The sequence below is a fragment of the Lygodium microphyllum genome, chromosome 10, assembly GCF_053477565.2.
Source record: "Lygodium microphyllum isolate KBCC chromosome 10, Lygodium_microphyllum_v1.1.10, whole genome shotgun sequence".
NCBI lineage: Eukaryota > Viridiplantae > Streptophyta > Polypodiopsida > Schizaeales > Lygodiaceae > Lygodium > Lygodium microphyllum.
Window position 1 is genome coordinate 132,352,468 of NC_141144.1, and position 22,760 is coordinate 132,375,227.

At 40.7% G+C, this 22,760-nt stretch overlaps 1 protein-coding gene across 6 annotated transcripts in view; it reads right to left on the bottom strand.

Moving 5' to 3' along the window:
- Positions 1-20,778, bottom strand: part of LOC148030575 (gamma-glutamylcyclotransferase 2-3-like) — a 63,592-nt gene extending 42,814 nt beyond the window's left edge. For 2 of the 6 annotated variants that reach the window (XR_015692227.1, XM_087686934.1), the window contains exons 1-4: positions 20,576-20,777; positions 20,389-20,465; positions 20,244-20,297; positions 1,616-1,672 (exon numbers count right to left, since the gene is read on the bottom strand). Coding sequence is in view for 3 of the 6 variants with exons in the window: in XM_087686934.1 (XP_087543060.1) it covers positions 1,616-1,672; positions 20,244-20,297; positions 20,389-20,465; positions 20,576-20,696 (309 nt within the window). In the remaining 3 variants the exon portion in view is untranslated. Of the gene's footprint in view, positions 1-1,615; positions 1,673-20,243; positions 20,298-20,388; positions 20,466-20,575 lie in introns of all 6 variants that reach the window. The other 4 variants (XR_015692226.1, XR_015692228.1, XM_087686932.1 and 1 more) reach the window with 4 other exon arrangements.
- Positions 20,779-22,760: the final 1,982 nt, after the last annotated feature.

Below are 22,760 nucleotides of genomic sequence, written 5' to 3' on the forward strand. Positions count from 1 at the left end.
CATGGTATTCTTTTTACTTTTATTTTTAATTTAAGATTCATGCTTCTTTTTAGTTTTAGAATTTATAATTCACATTGTCTCGCTCTTTTTTTTTCACCTCTAAATCTCTATCCTCTTACACCTATATAGTAACATCTTGGATACCACCCCTAAAAGAGAGGATATTCTCTTTTTGAGGAAGAAGAGATGTGCATGGATGAAGTGACCCATCCATCGATCCACAGCATTCTTACATCCTACCTTCAAAAAACCCTCTCTCTTCATGGATGCTAATATCCTTGTCCACCATGATACCTCTCTTTCAAAGGCTTTGGCGAAAAAACACTATGGTGCCTTCCTCCAAGAGATCATAAATTATAGTACTCAAAGAGGAACCGCTTTCGCATCCACCATTTATTGGAAGTGGGAATTGTTGGTGAAGCCTCTTTTTTTATGGGAGTCATTTGGCTACCAATCGCACCACCTCCAAAGAGTAGCCTTACGCATTCTTGCATAGGTTTGAAAATCTCTTCTTTTTTTTCATTTGATTCTAGTCACAACTTACAAGTTTGAAGTTTAACATTATTTTCTCTTCATATGGTTTAAGATTGTTCATCAAGTGCATGTGAGAGAAATTGGTCCGCCTATTCCCTCATGCATACCAAAATTTGTAATTAGCTTAGCACACGAGAATTGAAGCAACTAATTTATTGTCGCTCTAATTTACACATGTTATGTAATATGCATGAGACGTCTATGGCAAGACAAGTATATTATATTTTATATTTTTTAGTTTATAACTTTATTTATAAATTATGTAATATATTAAGAGATGTTTCATTTATTTAATCTAAGTTTTTCATCCTTTAAATGTATAGATAAATGTGGATGCACTTAAGCTCTCTACCAACACACTTAAAGATGTGACTCGTGAGAGGGATTTGAAGGAGTGAATATTTAGTGAGCTTTATTTGGAGCTCAAGGAGATAGACCGATGGGTCTCTCGCACGAGTGCACGCCAAGCCCAAGTTGTTATTCGCCCTCACGGCGCTAGTGATGGAGATAATAAAGTTCACATTATCTTTTTGTAGCATGTTTTGTGAAAATGCAACTAATCGATGATTCGTAAGAGAGATGTTTTTCTTTTTGAAAATGGAGATGAAGAGAACCAGGAACAATGTAGATATCCCCCAGTCAAGTCTTAATTGGGACACCCTATCCACAATGAAAAGCTGATCGTATTTGGCTAAAACAAAATGGTTCTCAAATGGAGAGAGATAATGCAGCAAGTTTCTACAAACTATACTCAACCTAATATTTTTCTCAAGTAGCGTCCAAAACTAATGCCAATTCGGAAGTACTTTCCTCTAATTCATTTTTTTAATAAATACTCAAATGCTCACCAAGGGGTCCTTGTCCCGTCATTAACGTTTGATTTAGATGTTTCCAATGTCTGGCCTATGGCCGGCCCAAAGTGGACCCCAACATTTATCAACAAGACAAATGCAACAAAGAAGCATTTCAATGCAGGAAAAGCCAATAACTATAACTTAAACACATTGAAGTCTCATGATAAATAGACATTGAAGACACCAAATAAACAAAAGAAAACCATGATCTAAGGATAGAAACTTACAGTATAAAGATCCATGTATCTACGAACATCATATTCTTTTTCTCTTAGTTCCAAGTACTGAGAGAAAGACATAAAACATGAAATGTCAAATTCAAAACAAAGTATTCACATGTTGAAAAGCCGTACATGAACCAAAAGCCCTAGTGCAAACTGCTATAATCTCTTATTTTGAAGTCCAATATACAAGGCTTGATAACTCAAGAGGTAGAGAAGTAAGGCTTATAACCTTTAAAAACATCAAATGTACAAATATAGTTGTGCTCTATAGATGCTTGGACCTATCAAAAAATCAAACCCTTCTAACTACCAAGCTACATTACCAAAAGAATGTCATACATCGTACAAAATCCTACAATAAAGGATTTATACTACACTTAATTTTGCATGAGCTCAATAAAGGAGTAGATAACTTAAATACATACAATGATAGAGATGCAATATTGGAGACCCAATATAAACTTGGTTGCAAAAGAAGATGTGGCACATAGCAAATCTTGGCTTCAACCACGTGCTTTGCACAAATAATGATAATGCAAATCGCACGAGAGAGCAACCATGTGAGCAATAGATACTTTTCTCTTTCCTTTGGCTCTTGCTAGGAAGAAAAGGGGAGTGAGAGAGAATAGAGGTGTCTCCCAACTCTTAATAGAAGATATCTTAGAATAGATACAATGACAAAGATGCAACATTGGAGACTCAATACCTAATTTGGTTGCAAAAGAAGAAGATGTGGCACATAACAAATCTTGGCTTCAACCATGTACTCTACACAAAAGACGATAAGGTTGATCGTGCAAGAGAGCAACCAAGTTAGCAATAGATACTTTTCTCTTTCCTTTGCCTTTTGCTAGGAAGAAAAGGAGAGAGACAAGAGATGTGTCTCCCAACTCAATCAAACTCTAACATGCAGTCCCATATCCAAGCTGTGCTCAAGGGGATACTATCCTACTTTAACCCATGCTCAAGGTAACGAGAAAATAGAGAAATTGGTAAGCCACCTAGACATTGGCACAAATCTAACTGTCTTTTTTTTTTTTGCTCTAAAAAAAGTCCACAAAAGCATGATTTCATTAAATGTAACATTCTAGATTGGCTCAAAAGGTTTTATATCAGGGAATTATTGGTCATGCCACTTTCATCCGTCATCCTCCCACAGGCCACCGCTCCTTGTTATCCCACTCATCATTTACATCGTCATCATCTCCCTCCTCTAAAGCTGCCACCCTGTTGTCCCAATCACTTAGGTGCTGCTGCCCCGCTGGCTTTTGCCACTCTCAACCATGGCCAGTCTCTGCATACCCATCCAGCTGTTGCATTTTCATCATCAGCCTCTTCTGCACCTACTTTTCAGCCATCAGACTTTGTCACTAGAACCCTAATTGCACTGTGCTTGCTGATCCAGCCCTCCAACTACTGCATTTCAGTTTCCAACCTCACTCCTACTGTAGCATCCATTCCATCCATTGTTGCTGCCTCAACTATTAAGCCACTAAAATCAAAGGCCTGCATCAACACAAAATAGCATGCATTCTCGCCTAATTTTAATCCACAAAAACAGCCCCAATAAGACATTTTTATGAAAAAAGCATTTATTTTATTCAATAGGACAATACCAAAATCTTCTATACAAGGACATGTTGTGGCCATCCATCACCCACCCTTTTCTATCTCTAATCATTATCATTCATTCACTCCTCTTTGAGTGTTCTCTCTCTTATCTCACACTCTCCTACTGCCACGCCGCTTGGAGGAGCTGCCATCCACTCTAGAGGTGCTGCCCTGCTGCCCAACTACCCCCCTAACTTGCTGAGGCAGTCACCAGCCTGCTCGACTGCGGCCCATCCAGCCCCGGACAAGCCATCACCAGCTACTCCTAGCTCACCCTCACCTGTTGCAAAGCACAATACAAAAATAAAACAATGCTACTACTAGCTTCTCCAATGAAAATTTGTGCAAAGTTCTCCCCAATGATGCTGAAGGCTTTAAAACACCTCCCCCTAGCTAGCTTCATTATTGAGGGTACAATATGAAGACAATGCCGGCAAAATGCTAAGGTTTATGATGCGGAGAAATGCTAGGTTTTGCAAAAGAAAATACAAAGTGCACAAACACAACAAAAACACAATTAACAAAGATAGTAACACAAAAAGTAAATTTGAAGAATGAACATGAAGCTAAATAAGTATATAAATGCAAAATGATGAATAAATGAAAGCACATATGCACATGACATCATGTGAGAGTGCGCTGCGGAAGAAGGAATACGAACACAGAGGGAGAGAGAGAGAGAGAAAGCAGAAAATAAGGAAGAGAAATCTGCACTGACTGAAATGAATGCTGAATACAAACGGGAAGGCGGAAGGAGACTGATCAGTCCCTGCACGCAGCCCACAACATCAGTGAGGGCACCAGATCAGGCTGATGATGATGGCAGCACCACCACGGAGGAGGAGTGTCGGAATCTGCAAGAAGACAAGTGATCAAGTGGGGAGGGGGGCTGCCTATAAATAGGCAAAAGGACAAACCCTAACCCGAACCCTAAAATGGGCGCAAACCCTAAAAATGCCCTAAAATGGGCACCCCACAACAGTGACCAAAAAGTGGCCGGGCAGCCAGTGGCTGCCCACTAAAAGAGGCCAAAAAGAAATACACATCCTAAGACAGCTAGTCAAGAGTGACTAGCCTCCCCCATCATAACACATGACAGACATGTCAGAGCTCCTAATGTCCTCGTCTGACTCAGACTGAGGCTCACAGGCAGGAGATGACAAGGCATGACAAACATGACTGCTAGCACCCCCTCTCAAATCCTGGATGTGGCTGAAGGCCGAAGAGGAAATATATCCTGGGGTGGCAAGAGGAATGCCAATGTTGATGAAGTCCGTCGATGTAGACTGCCACTGAAGGAGCTCCTCACGATCCTGGGAATCCCCTCTAAAACACTAGGGGCCAGGGAATCCACAGCCGCATCACCGAGATCGTCCCTCGCTAAAAGGGATGGGGGGTACGAGGGAACCACCGGAGGAGAAGGTGGGGGATGGGAAGGAACCTGTGGAATAGAAGGTGCACAAGCGGGAACGGGTGTAGCAATAGATTGCCGCAGAGGACCCTGCATCAAAGAAGGGGAATGGAGCCTGTAAAGCCCGCTCTCCTGCCAACCTGTAGATAAGACAGCTCCTGTAAAAGAATCCTCAATAATAACGGCATGCTCGGTGAAGATCACTCGTGTGCCAAGCCTCGTAAGGCCATAAATTGAGAGGAGGGGAAGGCCCAAATCTGGAACATGTAGGGCCTGTGAAAAGGAGCTCGAAGGTCAGTCGGTAAACAAAGGCAATGTGCCAACGCCACTAATAGGCACCGATAAAATGTCACCAACAGTGACTGAACCCTCTGATAGACGGAGATCCTGTAACAAATCACCTCGGGGAGTCATATGACTCGAAGCACCACTGTCCACTAACCAAGGCTGCGCAGAAGACACTGTAGCCACGGAAGAAGGATCCTTCTCCAAAGCATGGATATGAAGGAACATTGACTCATGGGTAACAGCTGGTGTAGAGGTAGAAGAAGGCTCCGATGTAGATCCACCCTTCGCTCCCGGACGAAGGTGAGGGTACTTCTTCCAGCATTTCTCCTCGGGATGTGTCCCTTTCCCACAGTGTGGGCACTTCGGTCTCTCTGAATTTGAGTCAGAGCCTGAAGAACTGTCCTTCTTCTTAGCCTTTGACTTCTTCTTCTTCTTCTGTCCTCCCGAACCTGCAACAAAGGCTCTAGTGAAGTCGGATCCACTAGCACTGACCTCTCTGAGTCGCTCGTCATGCTCCAAGACAAGCGGGGATAGCTCCTCCCATAGAAGCTTCTCACGGGTCCTCGATGTAAGAAGGCTGGTGTAGAAAACATCAAACCGAGGCGATGGCAACTGAGTCAAGAGAATCAAAGCCATGTCTTCAGAAGATATCGTCCACCGAGGGATGCAAGCTCATCCCTCATATCCTGTAATCTGTTGATGCGGTCCTTCATGGAAGGACTATCATCAATAGCGAGCATCCGCAACTTCTTTTCGAGAGATATCCGGTGGGCAAACGTCTTCTGTTGATAGAGAGACGCGAGCTTTCTCCACACGTCTGCTGCAGTCTTCAACCTATGAACATGAACAAGGACAGAATCCTGCAAACTCAGAAAGAGGAAAGATCTGGCTCTAGAATTGAGCCGATCCCATAAGGCTGCACGATCCATAGATGTCCCATCTATGGGATCCACCTTAGGCCGGGAAATAGAAACAGAAACAAGCTCCCAAAGATCGAAGGAGTCCAAGATACACTCCACCTTGCAGGACCATAGAGAAAAGTTGGAGCCATCCAACCGGTCCTCTTTGGGCAGCTGAGGAAGTACGGGTACCTGTACAGGGGGTACCAAAGGCTACATCTTCGGCCCACTGGAAGGGGCTCACCAAGATACATGAATAGAAGGGGGACGGGAAAGAGGAATAGACTCCGAACGACGGTCCTCGTGATAGAAATCACACCTCTGTTCAGATGAGTGTTGAGACAAAAGCTGGTCATCTGAGTCATCAAAGCCCGTAAAGTAATGAGAAGACATCTTCGATATCTGCAAACACCAAAACACAACAAGGGAAGGTTGCCGATACCAAAACACAAACACCAGAAGCTCCAGAGCTGGCTGCCTTGCACAAGACGCAAGGATGATGTCAAACGCAAGTGCTAGCGATGCAATCACCACAAAAAACAGCCGCCTGCCTCAAAACGCAAGTAGGAATGAGGTCGTCAACTTGGAGGAGTGCCGCCAGAGGTTGAACGCAGCCACAAAAGCTGAGAATGCAGCTTGGTGGAGTGTCGCCCAGCTAGAGGAGGGCCGCCCAGGCTGAAAATGCAGATTTGGGGATGACACCAGCAGCAAACGCAAATAGGTGGACACCAAAACAGGCCGCCTTGATCAAGGAGATGGTGCAGAAGGTGACGCCTCAGCTGTTGGAGACGTCTTGACCAGCAAACGCAAGGTTGTGGGTGTTCTCCCGCGTAGATCTCAGCTCTGTGTACTCTCCTTCGGCTCTGATACCATGTGAGAGTGCGCTGCGGAAGGAATACGAACACTGAGGGAGAGAGAGAGAAAGCAGAAAATAAGGAAGACAAATCTGCACTGACTGAAATGAATGCTGAATACAAACAGGAAGGCGGAAGGAGACTGATCAGTCCCTACATGCAGCCCACAGCGTCAGTGAGGACACCAGATCAGGCTGATAATGATGGCAGCACCACCACGGAGGAGGAGTGTCGGAATCTGCAAGAAGACAAGTGATCAAGTGGGGAGGGAGGCTGCCTATAAATAGGCAAAAGGACAAACCCTAACCCTAACCCTAAAATGGGCGCAAACCCTAAAAATGCCCTAAAAATGGGCGACCCACAACAGTGACCAAAAAGTGGCCGGGCAGCCAGTGGCTGCCCACTAAAAGAGGCCAAAAAGAAATACACATCCTAAGATAGCCAGTCAAGAGTGACTAGCTTCCCCCATCATAACACATGACAGACATGTCAGAGCTCCTAATGTCCTCGTCTGACTCAGACTGAGGCTCACAGGCAGGAGATGACAAGGCATGACAAACATGACTGCTAACAACTCAAAGCTCTCGTAGAAGAGAACTAAGGGAGGAGTCTCGGAGAGTGTTGTCCTCCAAGAATAGATCCCGAGTGTAGTAACCACCATACCAAGGCAAAATCAATGAGGATACAATAGACTAGCACTGAGGGTGATGAAACACAGCACCCGTGGGCCAAACACGTAGACAAATATCGATGGCAATCAGCAGTACCCAACAAGCAGCAAGATGCATCCATTAACTCTCAACCAAAAGTGTTCTAACCAAACGGCCATAGTAAAGCCGAAGCATAAACCATGGCTAGACTATCAATGGAACTATCAATGGCATCCAGTAAGACTCTTCTGTCCATAAAAACCAGCTGAATACCACTAACAACGGATGATCATCCATTGAAAACCAGCAATGGATACATGATGTACATGCAACAAGCCACTATCAAATAAATAAAAGAAATGTTCATGTCTTTGACCATTGCAAAGCTGTTCATAAACATTGGAAAAGTCCCAACTAGTAGCATACTAATCTTTCATAATATCCAACTCAATGTGATAGACCATAGTAACTTCTAAAATCTGATGCTTTCTTCACTATGTGTCAACTACTACATTCTTTTTGCCATCAATATGCACAATCTGAAAGTGAAACGTCAAGAAAAAGTTTGCCCATCTCATATGCTTCTCAAATAACTTTGTATGGGACAAAAAGTAACTTAACATCTAATGATCTATCTGCACAGTGTAATCAGCCCCTTAAAGATACTATTTCCAGGTGGATTGAGCATGAATTACAGCAAGTGATTCCTTCTCATAAACCAGCAAATTCTTTTCAGCACCATGGATTATCGCTTTGGGTATTAGCACCATGGCATTCAATTTGAACACGACTTCCATAGGCCACCACACGATCATCTCTCATTTAAATGGCCCAAACCTTGTTACCACATGCATTACACTACACTACAATCAAATGCTGAAATTCCCAGTGTTGTCTATCTAAATGGAATACCCTTCTTTTGGAAAGCATGCAATGGAGAAGCAATTTCAGCAAAGTGCCAAACATACCTTCTGTAATAAGAATATAGGCCCAAAAAGTTGTGAACTTCATGTACATTTGGCAATGGCCACGACCGTATTGCCTCAACCTTTGTGGGATCCATGCATACCCCATCAGCCAATATACTATGCCTCAAAAAGTGGATTTCATGCAAAACGAACTCACCCAACCCCCATAGAACATTTAATTGTCGGAATATCAATTCACCTAGGACTAGCATTAATTTATCAATTAATGCCTAGTCCCCCAACGTCACCAATGGACATTTAATGGCCCAATTAATGGCTTAGACCCAAACTGACACCTAGTACCCACAAGTACCTATCCGGCAGAGCTTTGTACAACTTTCACCATTGTCAACCATTGTTCACTTGGGTTACTTTAAACTAAAGCCATCACTGTGACTTGACTAGCTTGCACTTCACATGTGCACCTCACATGTACACAACTTAATAATGCCAAAGCTGAGCATTAAAAATACACGTCCTCATGACATTGAGTGCCAAGCAAAACTCACCCCATTTACCCCAAGAGGTCCTACCCAAAAGACATTGGTCAATGGGTGCACATCAACTGCCCAAAAACCTGCCAAGTCTACAAAGGCGATGGTAATCTTCCCTTAAAAGCCAAAAGGGTCACCTTAGAGAGCCCAAGGCCTTGGACAAAGGGTACACATTGAATACACAGTGACCTACCAAGACCTACAAAGGTATGAATCACTTTGAACTTCTTTTCTTTTTGAGTTTGTGCCAATTGGGGAAAAGGGATGCTTGGCTCTAAAAACTAAGAGCACATGCACACACACCGCAAGGGTGTGATAAAGAAGTATGAGTGAAGAGGTCTTGTAGGTGCAGGCTACTTGGAATCTAAAGTGAGTAGGGATGCTTTGCACAATGAGATGCATAGATTGATGCTACATAATGACAATGTATATGCAACACAATGCCACTTGGATAGTGTCTCTTATGGGGAAATTGTTCACTCCTCAACAATTGCATTGGTGGTAGCTCATCTAGATTCAATTTCGAGATTGAGTATGCACCTAGGAAGGCATGTAGGAGCGAATGCATCGAGTTGGCAACCACATGCAATGATGGTAGTTACTTTAGTGGAGTTTGATTTCTTCACTCCCATGAAGGAGCTCTTTGAAGCTAATCTAGATTTTGGTCCAAGGATACAAAAATGCAAGCTACATCCTCATTCAAATTATGTGATGAAGGAGTGGTGGATGTGCTTCATAACAAAATTTATCTTGTTATTGCTGGATCTCCTAAATTGGACTATCGCAAGGTTGCGCAGAAGCTACAACCATTGCCTATTCCAAATTTACCTTGGTAGAAGATTTCTATGGATTTCATTACTGGCCTTTTGAAGAGCAAGCAGTTACAAAATGATGCCATCTTTACTGTGGTGGACAAGTTCAACAAGCAAGTGGAGTTGATTCCATGCAAATCCAACATGGATGCGGTAGAGATTGCACAACTTTTTATCAAAGAGACCTTCCAAGAGCATGGCTCTCTAAAGAGGATCATGATTCTAAGTTCACTAGAGGGGTTTTAAAAGACTTTGTTCTATGGCCTTGGCACCAAGTTAGCATTCTCTATCACTTTTGCCCACAAATTGATGAGTAGACAAATTTCCAATCGCACTATGATTACCATACTTCATTGCTACTGCCAGAATTATCAACTGCATGAGAGGAGTATCTATCATTGGTCAAGCATGTGATCAATGATACGGCCCAATGGCTCTACCAAGCAGACCCCATTTGAGATTGGTTATGGGTGGTTGCCGATAAGCAATAACTTCTATCATGCTTTAGAGACCTCTATCAAGAGCCATGTGGTGGATCAGCTAATTGTGGATATAAATCAGTTTGTTGTTGAAGCAAGTTCGGAAGAATATTCAGCGGGCACAACAGCAGCAAAAGGAGGCAGCTAACAAACACCGACGTAAGTTGATCTTCTAGGAAGGTCAATGATGCTATCTTAAGATCCAAAAGCAGTGTTTGAAGCAGTTTGGGGAGCTTTCACCTAAGCTTGCATCTTGGAAGAAGGGGCCTTTGCATATTGTTAAGAAGCTTAGTGATGTGACTTATGAATTGCAACTACCCTCTAATTGGAAGGTCCATCTAATGTTTCATGTGAGTAATTTTGCAGAGTATCATGGACTTATTCCTACCACAACCCATCGAAGTTAGTGGATGCTAACACACTTCAAGAGTGGGTGGTGCCAAAACAAGTGTTGCTTCACAAGTACAAGAAGGATACGCAGAGGAAGGAGCTCCAATATTTGCTGAAGTTTCAGAGTTACCCCATGCACGAAGCAATATGGTTGGATCACCAATCTAAATTTGGCGATGCTCTTTACCTTTGCTTTAGATCTACCAAGAGGCTATGCAACTAGGAACAGCCGCAATTCTAGCGAGAGAGGATGTAATGCACCTTCGCACCACCCATATACACATGCTCATACACCCGACATGTGATGAGACAGGTAAAGGAGGATGACATGGTCATAGGAGCGCGTGTGAAAAAGGATCACTCCAAGCGTGTAAGAGAAGGATTGCACACAAGGTGAGACTTGCATACTTGTATTGTACTTGTAACAAGGGTAACGATTTCCTTAACAAAATACACACTTTTTGGCGATAGAAAGAGTCAAAACCCTATCATAAATGTTCTTCGACCATGAATACTTGACCAAAGTTTGACATTTAAAATGGCCCTAGATAGTCATTTGGTCAACAAGTGACTTTTAATGATTTTAAAAGTTTGGCTTACTATTGAAAACTAACTAGCTATGGAAGAGAGAGAAACAAGAGAGTGAGAGTACACAGTGAAGTAGACAATGTGAGCTGAAAACGATAGATTGTACTTGTTGAACTAAAAGTAAGAGTATAAAAGTATAACCTTTGGTCTAAGGTAAACCAAACCCCTAACTTAACTGAAGTTAACTAGCTCTAAAAGTGAGGTCTTAGTCATACAAGCTTTCTGGTTGATTTGATCACTTGACAAATTATTTTTTTGGACACCATAATAATTATTAAATTAATTTTTAAAATTAACCTTTTGAAATTAACTTAATAAGTTGGATAATGCTAGAAAATGGGATTAGAAGGCTATCACTTAACAAAACTTGCCAATGCAAGTGGAAAAAACGTTTTTAGAGGTTGATGGAAGTCTATTTCAACCAATGTGAGAGAGAAAAAAACTGTTATAGAGCTCTAGCTTCATTACAAGCTACAAACATGCATTCCAAAATATCCCAAGATGCTTTGGGCGTCTTGCATGATCGTATATGAGGTATGATGGCTCTCTTAACTAATAAGGCAAGCAGTGACAAAGCCCATGCATCTTTCGAGTCCCATCTTCTTTGATCTACTAGAGGAGGAGCACGGGCAGCAACTGGAGCAACAACAAGGGCAGCTAGCTATCCTCTAGCACCATGCTAAGGTGTCTGACATGCAAGCTCACCCAGTCTCAATAAATCACCTATAACATAGTCCTAGAGATCCTTTGCAACAAGAAGATTGCACACCATAAAACTCCATAAAAGATAGTTGGTGTCATCTAGCTTGTCCTTAGAAGTGAGGACTTCCAAAAATGTTTCTCTGATACGGGGTTTCGTGGTTTGACATTGCTGCAATTTATGCACAAATTGAGGAAATTTTAGGGATTTATACTTACAGCCTCAAAATCTGAGGGAATGTCACCTCTAGATCATATCAACAGCAACCAACAACTCCAAAGGCACCTTGGGATGCATGTTGAATGCAGAAATCACAAAAGCCCCAATTTTGTTGCAAAAACGTCGAAGAATTTGCTCAATAATGGCGATTGCCATGGAGTTGCACACACGAGACTTCAAATCAAGCAAAAGCCCCATATTTTTCAAATGCTTTCACCTCCTCAGGATGAGAGTCGGGTGATTCGACAGTTGTAGAATGCACGGTGGATGCAACTATGGTGGCGCTAGTGGCTAAGCAAGGTGGCACAAAGCGACACAGAGTGGCGCAACTGGCGAAGCAGATAGCAAGACAGGCGTCGCGTGGCACTGCTATAGTGGTGCAAGTGGCGATTGTGCTATAGAGCGGCAGGCGACAAGTGGAGGACAAGGCTCTACAAGCAGAGGAGGTGGCGTTGGCATAGGTTGCACGCAAGAAGTGACGGCTAAGTAGACAAGGTGAATGCAAGGTGGTGCAAATTGAAGCAAAGGCGATGACAACTGGAGCTAGGAGGCGCACAAGCTGATAGTGCATAGGGATAGCATTGGTCAAACAAGCGGCATAGGTTGGAGCCATGCAGGTCTAGCAGACAATGGCGTTGGAGACATAGCAAGCTGTGGGACTAGGTAGAACAGCTTTCGAGGTGGCAAGGGAGGGAGGAAGTTGGCAAGCTCTCAGCATGACCACCTTCTCCAATGACAGCACATCTTCAAGACAATAGATCTATTGTTTCTCTTTCTCGGGTTGAGAGCTGACTAGTGGCCACATGGCCTCAGGCGAAGCGGCACCAGCTGACAATGGCTAAGCAAAATCCGCGAAATGTGTGTTGCTTTAATACCAAATGTTGGAAACCGACCATCTATGGAGGAGAGAGAAACAAGAGAGTGAGTAGATAGTGTGAGCTAAAAACTATAGATTATATTTATTGAACTGAAAGTGATAGAGTGAAAGTACAACCTTTGGTCTAAGGTAGACCAAACCCCTAACTTGACTAAAGTTAACTAACTCTAGAAGTGGTGACACAACTTATGAACGTAGTTGCGTTCACACTACAAACCAACTGACAAAAATATTAGGCACTGCCCATGGCAATGCAAAATTGTAAGACCTACTTTGTAATGTTTTGAAGAGCTTCTAGCTATTTAAAGCCACTCTTGGTTTTCAATCCTTAATTCGTGGTGGATCATCGCAGAGATCATCTTGGTGGCATTTAGCTTTCACATCTTCTTCGTCTTCAGTTCATGCTGACTTGTGAGGAGCAATAAGCTACTCTTCCTTTGCGCTGGAGTACACACGAGATCGAGACAAGCTAGAGTGTTTGAGGCTGGATTGAGATAAAGATTAATCAAGGTAGATCAAGATGGAATGAAGAGTTGTCCCAAATAAGACAGCCATATGGCTTCGTGGATTCAAAGTGCTATATAAAGCTTGGGCTCACAAAGCCAACAATTTTATAAATCTCTATTTTACTATTCTAACAAAGATTTGACGATCTCTTCCAGCTTTCTTGGGTTCTCTTTTCTTTTGACAAGTTGTGCATTAGGATTGTAAGTCTTCCAATAACAGACATCAATTAGAGCCAATGAGATTGCATGCAAACACCCCTCCATAGTATGGGTAAACTAATCTAGAAAAGACAACAAAATCCTACACCTAATCAAAATATATAAGGTCATGGTTGCACAAATTTATCTAAGTGGATACCATTAGAGATTCACTCATCCCCTCGACGAGACATGTAGTGTATTGTTGTACAATTAGTACTCTAGGGCATATTTTTGCATTTCCTGGCTCAAGTCAGATAGTTCCATGCAATCACCAATTCATTTCTGCCTATTCCGAATAGGCCTTGGCAGAGCATTACAATTAACTTTATTTTTAAGCTTTCTAGAACACCTACAAGGAATGATGGGATATTGACTATCATTTGCAAGTTTAGCAAACAAGCCCATTTTATTCCGATGAGGAAGAAAATAAAGACTAAACATACGGCACAATTGTTTTTGCAGCACATCTTTAAGTATCATGGTATACCAAAGTCAATCATTAGTGATCAAGACCCTTGGATGACCAATTTAATTTGAAAGAGATTGTTTGAGAATATGGGTACTATGCTGAAATTCTCATCATCCTTCCATCCCCAAACAGATGGTCAGTCTGAGAAAGCAAATTCCATAGTGTTAGATATTTTGAGGTGTTATATTTTAGACCACAAGAAACAATGGGAGCAATACTTGCCCTTACTCGAGTTTGCTTACAAAAACACAGTGCGTAGTTCCACAGGCAAAGCTCCATTAAAGGTGGTTGAGGGTGGCAAGAAGGTACCACCTATTTTGCACATTGAGGATAAGATCTTTGAGGCTGATCGTTATGTGGAAAACTTGGATGTAGCCTATGCAAAGATAAAGTATGCACTTCAAAGATTGCAAGAAAAGTAAAAGAGGGAAGCTAATCGCCATAGACATGCTTTGCAGTTTGCAGAGGGTGATAATGTATTGTTGCGTTTTGAAAAGGCAAGGCTGAAAAAGATGAAGGGAAAAGAAAGATTGTATCCAAAGTTGAGTATGAGATACTATGGGCCCTTCCAAGTATTGGAGAAGATCAACAATGTGGCATATTGGCTGAAATTACCTCCACATTGGCAAATACACAATGCCTTTCATATCAGCTTCTTGAGACCTTTTCATGATGATGTGTCAAAGGATGTCTGCTGAAATTCAGCTTGAGGTTGAGGAGCTAGATGAGATTTTGGTATGCAAACAAATTTTGGCACACAAGGAAAGAAAGATCAAAGCCAAAAGTTTCTAAGAGATACTTGGTGAAATTTAAGAATTATTCACCAACGGATGCCAAATGGATGCAAGGGGATGACTTGGTAGACCATCCTCAGTTGTTGTAGCTTTATCCAAATGTCTTTCAATTAGAGCTGACTTTAGTTAGTTCGGGCTCCGTCAGGTTCCGCAGAGTAAGGATCCAGAGTATTGCTTGATGCTCAAGGGGGAAGTAGCACTTCTACTCCTCCAGTTATGGACTGCTATCGTATGTAGTGGATCTCAAATATATTCAGCATGCATCCAAGGTATTGTGCTGAGAGTATGTTTACCATGAGGTCACTACTTAGTATACTAGTCACTGTGAGATATATCCAAATAAGTATGAGTTTAACCCAAGCACTGAAACTATATTTTTACATCAGCTTATGATCATTTTGGCATGAATTTTGCCTCAATTTTGAGATAAAAATTCTGATTAGTTTCAGCTCAATTTTTTATCACTTTGAGAACCATTTATGGTCACTTTTGGGATCACTTTTTGCATTGATTGTTGGTCAGTTTTTTCAATGAGTTTGTGATCAGTTTGGGTCACATTTGCAATAGTTTGTGATCAGTTATGATCAGCAAGTGATCAGTTTATAATCAGATTATGCTCAGTTTTCAATGATTTGCATTCGGTTCCGTGGACAACAGTATATGTTATGACGCCATTGATGTTTTAGCCATGGTTTATGCTTGGTTATACTATGGTATGGTTTGGTTTTGCCAGATGCGTTGAGCTCATGAGAAATAGACATGTCACATGATAATCTAGCAATGTTTTTGAGATTCTTTATGAGTCTTATGTTATGTTATGATTGGCTAGTAATGAACATATGGAATGGTTGAGTAGTAGTGTGCGATATTGTGTTAACTATGATACCTTGTGAAAATTCCAGTCCACTATTTTGCTTTTGATGCATCTAGCAATACAATCGAGGACGATTGCAAGAATTTTAAGGGAGAGGGTTATCATGAGGACATGTATCTTTGAAACCTCACTTAACATGTGGATTAGTTATTAATCACATGGTTAAAGTAAATGTTGCACAGGTGAGGTGTAACTGGGATTAGAGTAAATTTACGAGTTCAAAGTCGAAGGAAATCACGAGATGTCAAAGACCAAAGTTGTTATAAGTTATGTCGCATAGATACTTGGTAGTATCTGGTGCTAATTATTGGCCTAGGTCGTTCATTTGGCCATAAGTCTCAATCAAGTGACACTTGAGAGTGACATTTAATGATACCTAACGCCAATCTAATGGTCAAAGTTAGCGCAGAGACACTCGGAAATGGAAGTTGCCTATCCAATTTATTTATTGGCCAGTCTAATTATTTTTCTAGGCACCGAAATAATTATTAGATTAATTTTCTGTAATTAAAGATTGAAAATTAATATTTAATTATGGATAATGCTGAAAAAACCGTTTGGGAAGGTTGTCACTTGTCAAAAATGCCCATGCAAGACTGAAAAACACAGTCTTTAGAGGTTAGAGAGAAAATCATTTTAGAGCATTCAGCCTGCAAGAGAGAGAAAAAAGATGTTGCTAATCTGATTTGCAGCCATTGGAGGACCTTTTGAAACAACCAAGGTAAAGAAAAGACCAATCAACAGCAAGTGGTGACAGCATCTACAACACGCTATTAAGACAGGGCAGCAGCAATAAATGATTGACTTTCTTTACAACTACAAGCTGTTGAGACAGGGCAACAACAGTAAATGACTGACTTTCTTCAGTTGTTCGCCAAGAAAGTATAAACTCTCTCCTCAACATTCTCTCTCATCTCCCACCTTTCTACAACCTTGCTCTAAAGATTACAGCATTGAGATCACCAAAACTGCAAACCATTTCTCGAATCTCCTGTAATAAGAAACCTCGAACTTCATGAATACTAATCAATTCTGGCCATTCTACAATAGCCTTGTCTTTTTTAGATCCATCCAAATCCCATCTTTGGATACAATATGGCCTAAGTAATAAATCTCTTCTAGAAAAAAAATTTGCCATTCACATAAAATTTGTGTTTACGGAGTTCTTAAAACACTATTTTCAAGTATTGCTTATCCTCTTCTTCATCTTTTGAATAACCAAAACATCATCAAAGAAAATATATGTAAACTTCAAGTGCACTCTAAAGATTCTCATTATATTAAAGGTTGCAAGAGCATCCATGAGACTAGATATTAGAACAAGAAACTTATTCAAACCAAAAGTTATCCTATATGCTATTTTGTCAATATCTGAAAAAGCAATCCTTATTTGATGGTAGCCGCTCTTCAAGCCAATTGAATAGTTTGGATCCATCCAATCTATCCAAGATATCATCAATTCTTGGAATGGGATATCTATTTCGAATTGTAATTTTGTTAAGGGCCCTGTAGTCCACACACATATGCTAATATCCATCTTTCTTTTGCATATAGTTGTCAATACGAAAGATATGATATGGTACGGTCTGATAAAATACAATACTAAATGGTACCTCAAAATTTTACAAGGATGATACAATAATAGTACCGGAAAAATATACTTTGATTTTTTTAAACTATAAATGATAGAACACATATTTAAAGTGAAAATAGTAATGCCATTACAAAGTAAGATGAATACATGAGATTAAAAGCCAAAATTGGCATTTACTAGGGCCTAGACCCTTGCAATCACATGCATAGCATGCGATATAACTAATACATACATGAAACATAGTGGATACAATGATACAAAAAAGAGAAAATTTTTGAAGCTTCAACGCAAATAAAAATTTCATTTGAACAATTGTCAAAAATAATAACCTCCTAGATTTTAAAAGTCACCAAATTTAGATTCTAGAGAGCTTAATTGTATAGATTCACCAGTTCATGGTTTGTTTCTTTCATCATGAGCATCTAGTTCACTTCTTGAAACCGCTCATTATATGGGCTTCTAGTTAATGTGACTACTCGAGTGAAAAAGTCTTAGTTATCTAGGCTTTCTGATCAATCTAAACGCCCGACTAAATTTGAAATTCTCTTGGGCATCTTGTCAACGATGATTCAAGTATAATTCTAGGGCTTTTTTGCCATTGGCCACCCTTAAATAAAAAGATGAACATTTAACATTTTCAAATACTCAAATAATATAAATCACCTTTTAAAGTAAATGAGCATCAAATTAATTTGAATCATTGAGTCAATGTCTTGGTAACAGTTGATATATAAAAGATTGGTTACACGGCAACAGCTAAGATCATGGGCAAACTAGATGGCAAACTGATGCAAGTGACCTAGCACACTCTATTTATAGAAAGAACCAACCAAAGTGTGTGGGTTTGCTCAAAGAACTAAAGCACACTAACTGCATTTGAGTTTCAGGGGGTTTTAATGAGCTGATGAAGGTTTAACGTGTAATGCACCTGTTTTACCTATAATGTGACTCTGTAATGATTGATAAACACAGCAGTGTACAGCCTGGCCACAATCTTCAGATGACAAATGATGAAGCTGGAGATCAAGCAGAGCAATTGAATGAACCAATTGGGTGCTGGACAGCAGCAGGGCGGCCTGCTGGAACAGAACGCAGCTGTGAAAATGTCCTCAAGGTGACAGACAGCAGCAGCACAACTTGCTCACAAGAATGCAGCCGTTCCCGAGGTGGTGCTGATCAGGATGGGAGCTGGATACTATTTGGCAAGGGCTGAACAGTCACGTAGGGGCTGATTTCGTGGCAACAGCAGGCTGGAACCAAATGCAGATGATAACAGCTACCAGATGATCAGGCTGGCAGCAGCAAATGGTCACAACAGCAGCTGGAGTGATGGGCAGACTACATGGCAAACTGATGCAAGTGATCTAGCATGCTCTCTATTTATAGAAAGAACCAACCAAAGTGTGTGGATTTGTTTGTAGAACACTAAAGCACACCAAGCGTATTTGAGTTTCAGGGTGGTTTAATGAGCTGATGAAGGTTTGCCTTACAATGTGACTCTGTAACGATTGCAAATCACCTTTTAGAATCCTACATTCCACTTTCCAGCTTGTATTTTTGGTATTTTGCTTTTCAGCCTTTGCATTCCAGCTTTCAGCAGTTTTTAATCATTAAAATTAGGTTTCTCAGCTTTTCAATACTCCTTTGGGGTTCAACAACTTTTCTTAAAAAGCAAGCCTTAAGATGACATCAATTTTAGAAACTAACCACTCTAGATACAAAGCCACTTCTTGCTAGATCGTGATCGTAATCGTTTTCCTTTAAAGTTATCAAAGCTGTTTCTATTGACTGGGGCATAGCCAAATATCCTACTTGAAAACGCGATATTGTCAACAATCCTAGAATAATTGCAAAAGTGGACACTCTATAGCTGTAAAGCCAAAACAAACCAAGTTTGTCAAAGATCCGGGTTTATATATAACTTTGATTAGGCATTTTGCATATCATCACCAAAAACACTAATGTAATACAAGAACGAAAAGTTCAGTCAATGTGCATATCTCAAAGCTAGCGCCCAAAAGTGTCAAGCATGTTTCATACAAATTCATATGTGCGAATGTACTTCTGTACCCCTCAGCATCGTAACTATCTCATGGCTCAAATCCGCACATTTTAGCTACCATATCTACAACTATTCCTTGGATACACTGCGCTCATGATCTTACATTACTGAATATATGATCCCTTAGACCATTCTAAGGATCCCATCTTCATCATCCTCAAAATCCATTCATCCTCTAGGCCATTTGCAGGATCCTCCCTTTGCCCCTTGAGCCATTTAGGATACATCAATACTCTATCAAGTAGGTGTATTGCTAACCTTATTTCAAGACCAACTACATGGTCCTCCCATGTGAGACCCAATTACTAACGGGATCAACTATTTTTATTTCATAGAAAACGGTCTTTCAAGCATCACATCCCTCCCAAAGGTGTAATCCATCCTTATTAATAGGTCTTCCAAGTCGGAGGTGGTGACAAGACCCAAGCTTCGACCCCATTGCAGCCAAAGCTAATGTTTGTTTTGTATCTACGAGCATTTAGAAGTTGCAAGAGGACAATCTTCACTTCCTTTCTAGCTTGAGTTGAGAATGGAAGGCAAGGCTCGATGATACCATTTTTTGAAATCAGAGTGCACAATTGAAGTGAAAGATGGAGCTACGTTGGGTGGAACACTCAATAGCTAAGAAGAAAAAGAGAACTGCTATTTTGCAGATCAATCTCTCCCAATCATTGCTTTTCTTTTTTGTTCTCTGTCTTTGACAGATTGAATATGTTGTACATGTACTGATCGTCCACATCTCCTAGACGCCTAGAATCAATGCGGACTTTGCTGCTTAAGATCTTGTCGCACAGTTCAGACGCATGCAGGTAAAACCAGAAGCAAGAAACATGCAATTGAGCCACAAACTGCAGGTAGAGTAGATACGGGGATCGCAAGAGGTTAACTCACTGTTCGAGCCAGGTCTTCATTTTTACGGCCTGAAACGCAATAGGCAACTCCCCACTGGCATCACAAACATAAAAGCGTCATCAGTCCCAGGAAGAGAAACATCTCGAGGAAAGGAAGTCCTGAAGCAAGCCACGACATGCCATACACATATCGATTTGTCATCTGGTTCTAGAGTGACAGTCCGACCGGGCAGCTCGGGGGTTCCTCTGTGATCGGTGTTGCCTGCAATGCGATCGATGTCTGGTGAATGTACGCAAATGACGCAAAAATCTCTCTCTCTCTCTCTCTCTCTCTCTCTCTCTCATGTGACGCGTGCCCAGTCTCGTCTTTGCCTTGATGAAAGACCCGCTTGTAGCCTTTGATGTAGCCAACGCGTTTGTCATGATACTCGAATCCGGCTCGCCACATTAGAGATCCGTAGCCAAACACCCAAAGCACCATCGTCAGCTGCATGCACCAAATGCGGGAAAAACGCCTAAGATGGTATGTAAGTGTAGAGTATTACATCCCAACAAGAGAATAGTAGCTCAATAAGAGCTCCTAAGCTTAACAAGAACCACTTTGTGGTTCTGTTTAATTCTACGGAGTTTTATGGTTCCATGATCCGCTCCGCCAACCTATCAATATGATCCATACAATTAAGCATCACCACTCACTACGAACCAAGTGCTACATTGAACTGCTTTGATTCAGATTGACTTGTGAATGTAGTGGCTTGAAGACTAACACTAGAGAACCAATAGGTGACCTTAGTCAACTCTAGGAACTCAAATTTAGGTCGATCATTGTGGATTATGGTCAAAATCTTCCATTGTGATGTGGACTCAAGTGAACTTAGGTGACAAACCCCTTATTATTCTAAGGAGTACTAGCGGCATCACTTAAGATTATCTCTTGATTGGCCATTAAAATTGTGCGACTAAGGGCTTCTCAGTTGGGCATGTTACATCACTCGAGTCTCTAAATCTAATTTCACTAAATGTAGATAAGTGTAGGTGTATCGTGTATGCATTCATCAATCTATACATCATGCTAGTTTTTAAAGGAAGGTGCCTCGTCTTTAGCTTTGTCCTTTCTATTCATATGACTAACATGGTAAAGTACTATTGGATGTCATTCATCATCAACCCTCTAATAATGTACTATGAACTATAATATTTTTCTTAGATCGTTAATGAAAGGCAAAGATTTGAAGGGGGTTGGATTCCTTAGCATTGTTCCATTTAATATTCATGATTGTGACAAGCTAGTGCGCAATAAATCTCTTTCTAGTTCTATAACTAAGCTTTTTGTAAGATTTCATTGCCCTCTGAGTAGCTAAGCTTTATGTACACTGTTTGTCTACCTTCTTACTCAATAAGAAGTTATGTGTATTGAGTTCAATCACTAAATAAAATATCTAAGATTTGGTATCAAAGCTATTTGTATGCTTACATGCTTCTTTCCAAAGTTCAATTTTGATAGTTGAAAAGTTTTGCACATTACTACAATGATCAATAGAGCTTGTTGTATTGAGATTGTGATCACGATCATTAAATTTCTTATGTGTTTCTCTTGTGGCATCATGTCTCAAGCTTAACACAAGGATGTTTTTAGAGTGTTATCTCAAGAGGATAAACTTGATGGCATAAACCACTCATTATGGAGGTTTATAGTGAATAATATTTTGATGGCCAAGAGTCTTTTGGACAATGTTTTCAGAGATGAGCCTTGTCCTTGTAACATTACATGCATTACTCCTGTTCATGGGGAAGTTAGATTTGGTGGACAACAATAGCCAACTATGCAACCACAATCAATTCCAAACCAAAAGTATTACAAATGTCAAGGATGCACAAGCTATGGCCATGATTGCCTTGACCACAAAATGATCTATCACACCATACATTAGATCATGTAAGACACCAAAGCATGCTTGGAAAGTGCTTCAAACTATCCAGATTAGGAATGAAGTAAGTATTGCTTACTTGAAGAACCAATTAGATTAACTTGACAAGCAAGCAAAAGATAGCATGGTAGAGTGCCTCACTAATGTGCAAGGCATAGGTGAGCAAAACTACTCGACATTGATAAAGTCATTCATGATTGAGATATCATTTCTAAGACGCTAGAGTCATTGCCTCCTTCTCATCAATCCTCCCACACATCATTTACACTATCCACTTATGGTAATGTGAATCCACTTTCATTTCAAGAGCTAGTGAGTTTGTTGCTATAGAAAGAACAAGCCTATATCTATGTGTGATGATGGTTAAGCTCTTATTACGGGTAACAAAGGTAAGGATAAAGTTGACAGTAACTCTTAGTGGAAAGTTGATTTTGGATGGTCTTTTAGCTAGGAAAAGTCAAGCATTGATAAGTCAAAGAAGAAGAAAAACACCATTATTGTAGAAGGTGAGACACTATATCTATGACTATTGAAAAGGAATTGCAAAGGAGAAATAAAAAGACTCTAGTGGAAAGTTGATTTTGGATGGTCTTTTAACTAGGAAAAGTTAAACATTGACAAGTCGAAGA